This window comes from Triplophysa dalaica, chromosome 3 (assembly GCF_015846415.1).
Source record: "Triplophysa dalaica isolate WHDGS20190420 chromosome 3, ASM1584641v1, whole genome shotgun sequence".
NCBI classification, from domain to species: Eukaryota; Metazoa; Chordata; class Actinopteri; order Cypriniformes; family Nemacheilidae; genus Triplophysa; species Triplophysa dalaica.
In genome coordinates, this window is record NC_079544.1 from 26,094,526 (window position 1) to 26,104,891 (window position 10,366).

At 40.7% G+C, this 10,366-nt stretch overlaps 1 protein-coding gene across 1 annotated transcript; it reads left to right on the forward strand.

Moving 5' to 3' along the window:
• The first annotated feature begins 4,137 nt into the window (after positions 1-4,137).
• On the forward strand, positions 4,138-6,421 carry rxfp3.2a (relaxin family peptide receptor 3.2a). Its single transcript, XM_056743792.1, has one exon. It carries the CDS (start codon positions 4,309-4,311, stop codon positions 5,512-5,514), a length of 1,206 nt encoding a protein of 401 aa, XP_056599770.1. The 5' UTR covers positions 4,138-4,308; the 3' UTR covers positions 5,515-6,421.
• The last annotated feature ends 3,945 nt before the right edge of the window (positions 6,422-10,366 follow it).

Genomic DNA, 10,366 nt, shown 5'->3' on the forward strand with positions numbered 1-10,366 from the left:
TTACAGGATTCCTTTTTTATTAAACAAAAGTGTATAACAAGCCACACATATAAATAATCAAATGAAAAAAAGTTAAATTATATGAACAGCTTTTGCATGATCTACACCTGTTTTACACTGTATGTCATGACATTATAGGATGTGTTTCAAATCAAGACATACTGTACACTGTAAAACATGTGTAGTGTACACTAATGTCATATAACATTGTATTCGCTGACGTGTTCATATCATTTGCTCAATCGAGTTTTTAATACATGTGTGGTGCTTTAAATTTCAATACAAATTTGTATTCGTTTATTAAAGTGATAGTTCGCCCAAAAATAAAAATTCTGTCGAAAACACAGAAAGTTATTTGGACGAATATTTGAAACAATGTAGGACAACAAACAGTTCTGGGGCACTTTTGACTATACCATTGTGATTTTTCTTACTATGGTAGTCAATGGGGTCCAAGAACTAAGTATTCGTCCAGAAATCTTTCTCTGTATTCAGCCGAACAAAGATATTTATATACGTTTGGAACAACTAGGGAGTGAGAAATTCATGACAGAATTTTTGAGAGGACTATCACTTTAAAACAAGACATTCTGGGTATGGAATGTCAATAGTGAAAAGTCCATTGAAATTAATTATAAAATGTAAAGGAATGAATGTTACATCCTTTTCCTCTGTGCATGTCAAGGTTTTTGTGGATTAGATGTCCTGCAGGAGTTTCTTATTAAACAGTCACTCACTGCAAATCAGAGTCTGTAGTTCAACATAGTTGTCCTGAAATAAACTCGGTCATCATGCAGATAGAATATCGACCTTCAGCCTCTTATGTTATCCATCACTGTCTTCACAGACTGCTGGTTGAGAAGTTTGTTCTGGATTACAGGTGAAAACAGAGACTTGCTGACTGACTGTTCTTTGTCTCTATGATCTCACTCCTGCTCCCATCTCTTGCTAACACTGCGTCACATTTGCATACCAATAAGACCTCTGACAGAATGTGAAGTCTTGAATCCTGACCAAATTTAACATGACCTCCAAACTCAACAGAGCCCCTTTATCATGGCAGCCATGCTTTTTCTGATCTGTGGTATTCTGCAGATGTCTGCCAGAGAGGAACCCTGCGTTAGTGCCCACTAGGAGGCTATACCCCTGGTGGGGTGAGCTCTCACTGATCGCGGGCACAGGCGATTCTGGGATTGGTACGCCGTAGTGACGGCGTCCACAATCTAGTACGCTACTCTCTGTTTGGAGACAGCCCTCCCCTTCAGCTGACCTCCAAAACAGACAAAGAGCTGATCAGAGCTCCTGAGGCTCTGCGTGTGGTTCAAGTAGAGGCGCAGCGCACGTACTTGACACGACACGGATGGGGTTCGGTCTTCCTCCCCAGTGGGGAGCGCCTGCAAGTTCACCACCCGGTGCCGATGGGGAGTGGTGAGAACTTTGGGCACGTAGCCAGGCCGGGGTCTCAGGATCACGTGAGTGTCGCCGGGCCCAAATTCTAGGTAATCAGGGGACACAGAGCATGCTTGTAGGTCCCCCCCTACCCTCGTGAAGCTAGCGCTGTCAGGAGAACGGTCTTCATTGTTAACTGAGGAAGAGCTGCGTCTCTGAGGGGCTCGAAGAGGGGCCTCTTAAGGCCCGCCAGGACCACAAGAGGGTATGGAGTGTGGATGAGCCTAAGGGCCTTGATGATCAGGTCGTGCTGTCCCAGAGACTTTCCAACGACTGAGTCGTGATGAGCGGCAATCGCGGCTACATGCACTTTTGGTGTGGAAGCGGAGAGGTTAGTCTCGAGTCTCTCTTGTAGAAAGGACAACACGTTCCCGATCGAGCAGCTCCTCTGCGAGAGGAGCACCAGGACGAGAAGAGGCGCTACTTATAGGCATATAGCCAACTAGTGGCCAGGCCCTAGCCTGAGTAATGGTCTCAACTGTGGGGGGCCAGACATGTCCAGGGGCCAGACATGGAGGTTTCAGAGTTGGTCCAGTGTGGCGAAACTAGTATCACTTGATGCTCCTCTTCCCTAACCTTCCACAGAGTCTGTGCGATGAGGCTCACTGTAGGGAAGGCGTACTTCCGCTTTTCCCGCGGCTAGCTCTGCGCTAGAGCATCCCTGGCAGTCTCCACTCTCCCCCAGGCGTCGACTTACGAGAGAGCGCGTCGGCTGTCTGGTTCAGGTCGCTTGGGATGTATGTGGCTCTCTGGGAGCGGATCACCTGGAGGAGGATCACCTCCTCCACAGGAGGAGGCCAAGGGTGAGTCATGTTAGCTGCCTTCCTTCTTGCCACAAACACGTGCCGACCGCTGTTGTAGTCGTGAGAGGCTCCCAGGATCCTCAGAACTAAATGTGATGCAAATATAATTTGCCAATTTCATTGGCCTGTTTCAAAACCAGCCGAAATGATAGGTTCTCAAGGGCGAACCCCCATCTGTCTCGACCCAACGTCGAGAGACCGACAGAAAGGGAATTATGATTTTTGCTTATTTTTCAAAAATTTTTCCTTTCCCATTCTTTTTAAGATTTCCTGTTGTCCATTTAAATAAAATAAATTTAAATTAATTAATGTAGAAACACAGTAAAAGAGGACACAGCCTTTAGCTGTTATTGAGGACAGATGAAGTCCTCCTGGAATAAATCAAGATTTCATTACAAAAAACTAGAAATGTGATTAATTCATGTTTTTCCTAGTAACTTTGCCTGGGTCAAAAATAGCTTGTTAGTTTGATTTTAAGCATTGAACAATAAATTACTGATCATCAAGCCTACATTTGTGCCTTACGAATGTGTTTATGGGTTTTGGGGTCATTTTAGGTGTATGTCTGTGTAACTGGTCATACTCAAACCCACCCTAAAAAGTTTTATACATCTGACATGGTTTCACCTCTCCTTGTCAGGTATTTCTTGGTTTAGAGGTGGAATCATACAGAATCCTCTGTTTCTTGTGGGGAGAGATGGTTTTGACACTTATGGCCTTCCATAATGGTTTTGACACTTATGGCCTTCCATACTCTCCCCGAGTCGCGTCATCGTTTCCTACCCTCCTGTTTCATAGTTTGTGTTAATTACCCTCCCTATAAAGAGTCCTCATGTTTCTTTGTCTGGGGCGCGTTCATGGTTTGTGATACCTGATGTTTACCGTTGGTCTTACCTTGCCTGTAAGCTGTGGATGTTCTCGTATGTTTCATGCCCTCGTCTTGCCTTGTTCCTGTCTCCCGTGTTTAGTAAGTTTAGTCAAGTGTTTGTTCCGAGTGTTTGTTTTATAGTTTAGTAAGTCAGTGATCTTGCTTTTGTTAATAATTATTACATCCCTGTTTTCCCCCTCGTGGGTTTTGTTTTGTTTTATAGTCTTGTTATTATTTAATAAATCTGTTAACCCCTTCATCTCCTGTTGTCCTATCTGCCTGCAATTGGGTTCAACCTTGTCGATCCCTGACAACATCGACTGGCCTTACACATAGAGAGCTGGTATAAGTTTTCCTAAACTGGGGAAAGTTCTTTACACTTCATTGATAATTCATCTATTTTGGGTTCGTTGATTTAAGTATTTTTTTATTTAACCCAAAAGTTTTGAATACAAAATTCTTATGCATTTTCAACAATTTTGAGGAATCTTTTTGTAAGCCACAAGTTTGCTCCCAGCTTTTTTATTTAATTTACTTACACACTTTTTTTGTAAAGTTTTTTTCGCAAATTGTTTTTATTTAAAAAAAAATGTAATATGTACCTAACTGTGCAAAAACTTGCACAAATAACAAAAAACAAAATAAATCCTGTTTTTTTAGAGTGCTGTATAGGACTTAAATTCTACTGCCGGACAATAAAGAAAATATTTTGAGAAATGTCTGTGTTCATACAAAGTCATTGGTGTTGTGTCATAGCCGACTACACATTTGCGAAGAGATTAGAGTGAGTGAATCATAAAGGATATTTTTATTTGCATGAACCATTCCTAAAGGATGTTTTGAAAAGGTAAAACCAAGTTGGAAAAGGGCATTTATGCAAATTGATATGCATAGCACAATGACTTTAATATAGTCTTTGTAACAACTTCCCATGTGACCACAGCCCCCTTCTTCCCTATATAAGCTCCACGAAATCTTCCCACAAGCTCATTCAAGCGCAGAGAGTCATGCAGCGCATCTGGTCTTAGATTTACGCAGCACGATATTTTGATCTTGGAACACAGTTTACACACAGAAGTATGTAAGAATAGAAATATAAAGAAAACTTATGCTGCATATGGTCACTTACAAAAATCAGCGCTGCTAAACACCTCGCGTCAGCGTCAGCGTCGTGCGTAAAGTTGTGCAATGCAAGGGAACGGTAGCTCGTTGGCACCGGGTTTGGCATCATGCGGCCAGGCTCTAGATGAAGGTGATGTTATTTTCAACCAGAGAGCGGGAGCTCTCCACAATCTCTCCCTGCGCTGCTGGCTACAGCTCCTCTCCAAAGAGTCCGCGCCGGAGCTCTACGGCGACAGTTCGAGCATGGCAATGCGCGTGGTGATCGCGCTCGTCTACCTGATCGTTTGCGCGCTGGGACTCGTCGGGAACCTTTTGGCACTCTACCTGCTGCAGTCGCGCCACAGACTCAAGCAGTCCTCCATCAACTGCTTCGTTATGAGCCTGGCCGTGACCGACTTGCAGTTCGTCCTGACCCTACCTTTCTGGGCCGTGGACACCGCTTTGGACTTCCGATGGCCTTTTGGAAAGGTGATGTGCAAGATCATAAGCTCGGTGACCACCATGAACATGTACGCCAGCGTTTTCTTCCTGACGGCCATGAGCGTTGCGCGTTACTGTTCCCTGTCCTCCTCCCTGCGGATGCAAAGTACCAAGACGGCTTCGGCGGAGGTGAAATGGGCCAGTTTGGGAATCTGGGCCGTGTCTGTGGTGGCCACCATTCCACATGCGGTCTACTCAACCACGGCGCAGATATCAGACGACGAGCTGTGCTTAGTGCGCTTTTCGGACTCGGGAGGCTGGGACCCACAGCTGTTGTTGGGTCTTTATCAGACCCAGAAGGTGCTTTTGGGGTTCGTGATACCTCTCGTTATCATCTGCGTATGTTACCTCCTCCTGTTGCGCTTCGTACTGCGGCAGCGTGTCAGCGGCATCCCCGGTTCTGAAAGCGAGAGAGGTCGCATCAAGCGCCGCTCCAAAGTCACCAAATCCGTCACCATCGTGGTGCTGTCATTTTTCTTGTGTTGGCTACCCAACCAAGCACTGACTCTTTGGGGAGTGCTCATCAAATTCGACCTGGTACCTTTCAGTAATGCGTTCTACAACGCGCAAGCTTACGCGTTCCCCATCACAGTGTGCCTCGCGCACACGAACAGCTGCCTGAACCCGGTGCTGTACTGCTTGATACGACAGGAGTACAGAACTGGACTTAAGAAACTTCTTTTCAGGGCCACTCCGTCTATTCGCTATCTGGCCAAGCTGGTGTACAGGGGCAAGAGGGTGGCTGAAGCACCACCCGGAGTGGCCGTGGTGCAGATGGAGATCGGTATGTGACATTACGAAAAAAAGACCCTAGAAAACTCACAAAGAGTTTACAAACGTTTTATTTCATTTTTATTTAAATCTCGTAACATGGATTTGCATACGCACTTAATGCCGAGCTTGTGAAATATACAACATGCATATAAATGTTTGGACACACTTTACGTTGTTTGTGAGCTCAAAAACCTTTCGGTTTATTTATTTTATTCCAAAAAATATTTGTTTTTGTATGTTTGTTTGTTTTAAAGAGAACTCATTCAGAGCTGTTTTATAAACATATGATTGACTAAGTCTCAAATAACTTTGATTTGTTGAACTATATTTACAATAAGTATTTCACTTGTTGACATTAGGCCTACTTTACTATATTTTTAATGTTTCGATTATTGATTACTATTCTAAAAAATGATTACTAATAATACAAAATTATGATTAAGTGTGTCCAAACTGTCAACTGAAGTCACAATAAGACCATACGTGCACTGGTGTTTAAACCATCTCAGAACGCCAGCATCATCACATGTACAGTTTATGCAAAGCGGTACTCAGTTTTAGGAAATTTAAAAACTGACAATAACTCTTGCGTTGAAACCAAATGCATACATTCCTGCAAGATAAATGCAAGAGAAAATAAGATTGAACTTTGTGGACCTTGAATGGACAAGACCAAATATAAATCAGATTTGCTGAGGAGAGACTGTTTTCTAAACTCTCCTTGAGCACTTTGTATGTTTAGTGTTAGATATTCATGTACTGTCCATAAGCTGACACAAACGCTGTCGGGTATATCAGCTGTACTATAACACTGTCTGCTGGACTTTACAAGTGCCTGTTTTTAGGGCATTGTGTTTTTCTTTCACTCACATGTGAATCTTGTGCTTACATTAAAGGTTAACTCAAGTATTGAATTTACTCTGTATTTGGCTCACTGTAAATAAAATTGTTGTCATGCAAATCATCATTTGGTGTCAGGAGTATCCAGTACACAGAATCAGCAACAACACACATAGACCATCAAACAATACAAAACAGTTACACAGATGATTTAAATAAGGGCCTGTGGGAATAAAAAATAAATTAAAAAATACAATACAATAAACATAGAGTAAAGCTATAGAGAGTAAAGTTATGTATGTATGTAAATATGTACAAGTAAAAAATAAGAATAGACTATTGTAGTAAAAGGTATGTGTTATATACAGCAAGATGAAATATAATTTACAGAAAAAGTTCTATAAAAATAGATGGTGTATTATCTGCAGGATATATTTAAAATTGCACTTTATTATCATTGCACAGAGTTAATTGCACGTAAGTGCACGCAATGTTGCCTCCATGGCTTCAAGGACATTTAAAGTAAATGTGGTTCTTTTTAGAGGTAGTGTATGAGGCTTACTGTAAATGTATGTTGCCAAATAATGTCATTGTTATTTAACCTGAAAAGTAATGATTCAAGGAAAAACAGTAGAAGAAAATGAAGCATGCAAATGCTTGAATCCGCACAAATGTTCTCCGTTGGGATAAAAATAAACTTTGTTCACGTAAAGTGCAATTGTATGTTCACATCTTACGTTAACGTCTTGAATATTGAAAATTACACAATGCAGCAAGTATTTGATGAATTCAAATTCACAGTTGAGATCCATGTAAAGCAATATTTTACCTTTAAAATAAAATTATTTCATTATTTACACAGCCTGTTTTTTACGGAGCCGCTGAAGGGACATTGGTGGAAAAAAACAGAAGACTTTCTCGTGCGCACGCGAAAGTTTCTCGTGAGCACGCGAAAGTATCTCGTGAACACGCGAAATTATCTCGTGCGCAAGCGAAAGTATCTCGTGCGCACGAGAAACTTTTTGCGTGCTCACGAGTTAGTGTGTGCCTGTTATGCATAAAAAGGGCTTTAGATGGCACCAGTTTAAATGAAATGTAGATTATTTAGAAATGAATAGAAACGTCTATGCAGTTGGGAGGGGATATTTTAAAACGTCTGATGTAAAACAAGCACATCGTGTATTAATAAATGAAGGCAGTAAATTTTAAAAGTCTAAATTTATTACACAGCTTAGGTGCCAAATAATATTTCTGCTTAGTCTATTATGTATATAAGAATCCCGGTGGCCTTGCTCATGTCTGTATAATATCAATAAGATTGATCGTGGTATCGGTTGACGAATCGGTTATTTCATAAGCTCGTATAGTGTTTGTCCATCGTCCTCCAGACCGGCAGGCGACGTTTGAACAACGCGCTGAAGGGTCGATCCACCTCCGCGCATAAAATGACAAGCTTGCATTACGATGTGTTAAATATACGAAGCTTCTTCAATAAGCTTTTTATTGACGATATAGATTATATGTGATGTAACCAGGCCATTTCCATTTAGTGCGAATTATACAAAGTTTTAAAACAAATTAAATCGTTTTCAATGTAAATATGTATTGTTAAATGCAGAGCAAGCAAGGCGACTTTTCACTATTATTTAAACAAATAAGGCCAAACAGATTGACAAGCAAGTTTAAATGATTTATAGCCTAGTACAAGTCCATTTTATATCGAAGAACTGTATCAATGTATGATTTTGATCATTAAACAAGTATACATGCTTATATTGTATATGTGTGAGGTTAAACGGTGGTTTAAATTTATTCTGCACTGACGGAACCTCGGTCATCTTTCATTAAAACACATTTAGACTAAAGCGCAATGTATTTTGTGCCTGTAACTCGTACTACACGGAGAGTCCGGCCCGGGTACTTGTTTTATGATAAAAACATGATTTCAGTGATACAGTTCTTCGTTAGGACTTGTAGTAGGCTATAAACGTGCTTGCAAGCTGGCCGGGCTTAATAGAGAAAAGTCGCCTGCTTGCTCTGCGGTTAACAATATATATATTTCAATTAAAAACTGTTTAATTTGTTTTAAAACTTTATATAATTCGCACAACACAGAAATGACATGGATATAAGATATAACATAATCTATATCCTCAATATAAAGCTTATTGAAGAAGCTTCGTGTATTTAACAGATCGTAATGGAAGCTTGTCATTTTATTCGCGCAGGTGGATCGACCCTTCAGCGCGTTATTCAAACGTCGCCTGCCGGTCTGGAGGACGATGGACAAACACTATACGATCTTATGAAATAACCGATTCGTCAACGAATAACACGATCACTCTTATTGATATTATACAGACATGAACAAGGCCACCGGGATTCTTCCCATAAATAATAGACTAAGCAGAACAATTATTTGACTCCTAAGCTGTGTAATGAATTACATTTACATTTAGTCATTTGGCAGACGCTTTTATCCAAAGCGACTTACAGTGCACTTATTACAGGGACAATCCCCCTGGAGCAACATGGAGTAAAGTGTCTTGCTCAAGGACACACTGGTGGTGGCTGCTGGGATCGAACCAGCAACCTTTGATTTACCAGTTCAGTGGTTTAACCCACTAGACCACCATCTCACATATTTAGTCTTTTAAAAGTTACTGCCTTCATTTATTAATACACGTTGTGCATGTTTTACATCAGACGTTTTAAAATATCCCCTCCCAACTGCATAGACGAACCTATTCATTTCTTATTAATCTACATTTCAATTAAACTGGTGCCATCTAAAGGCCTTTTTATGCATAACAGGCACACACTAACTCGTGAGCACGCAAAAAAAGTTTCTCGTGCGCACGAGATACTTTCGCGTGCGCAAGAGATACTTTCGCGTGCTCACGAGATACTTTCGCGTGCGCACGAGATACTTTTTTTTCACCAATGTCCCTTCAACGGCTCCGTAGTTTATAAACCTGTGTGATTTTTTCTTCTGCAAAACACAAAGGAAGATATTTTGTGAAATGTTGGTAACCAAAAACCGTTGGCCCTTTTATGGACACAAAACCTATGCAAGTCAATGGGGACCATCGGTTTTCTGTTGCCAACATTTTTCTGCAGAACAAAGAAAGTCATACAGGTTAAAAGTGACAGGAGGGCGTGTAAATAATGACATAATTTTCATTTAGAAGGTGAACTATTCCTTTAACATTTTAACTTTAAAAAAAATATCCTGTAAGATTAGAAGAGCAAACAAAAGAACTCAACAATATCTCAAACTGTAAGATTTGTCAAGTCTGCGATCAAAAAGTCAATATTATTGAAGCATGTATTTTAACAAGTACAGTGTCATATATTTGTTTTTATTTCTCCAAAGCAATTTCAGGAGAAACATTTTAAATTGACAATGGGATGAAACCTTATAAAAAATGATAACTCCATCAAATCTCCTGAGCTATGAAAGAGCATCCTTTGAGCCGAACCGTTTTTTTGTGTTCCTGTAGCTCTATCGGTTAAGCAGTGAATTAGTAGTGCAAATTGGTTTCACATTTTTTTGTTTTTTATTTAACACAAAATCAACACAAAAGCAATATGTTAAATATCATATAATGTGATACAGAGTACATAACAAGAGATCATGAAAATGACATTTCATGCAGTGTGCAATGTTCCCCTTTTTGAAAGTAAGCAGTCTTCCAAGTTGTAAATCCGAAGGTGAAATAATAACAAAGTTAGTGGTTTGGAAAAAAGGGAGTCGACTCTGAATCACACAAACGAGTCGTCCCTAGTCCGATTTGCGAACCGCGGATTTACGTCACGACATATAGTCCCTACCTACGTTTTGCTAGGACTGCCCGCGAAAACTTCACTCTTCTGCCCCAAACATTGTAGTTTGTGAGCCTCATTCGTGGTAAACCAATCAAAGCAGACTAGACCATTTGACCAATCACATCAGACTAAACTGGCGGAAAGGAGGGGATTAGACTGATGAATCGACAGACCATTGTATGTACATAAACTTGTTGTTCGA

Bases quoted from the DNA above. Each gene is read 5' to 3' on its own strand.
- rxfp3.2a (XM_056743792.1), top strand. From the start codon at position 4,309: ATGCAAGGGAACGGTAGCTCGTTGGCACCGGGTTTGGCATCATGCGGC.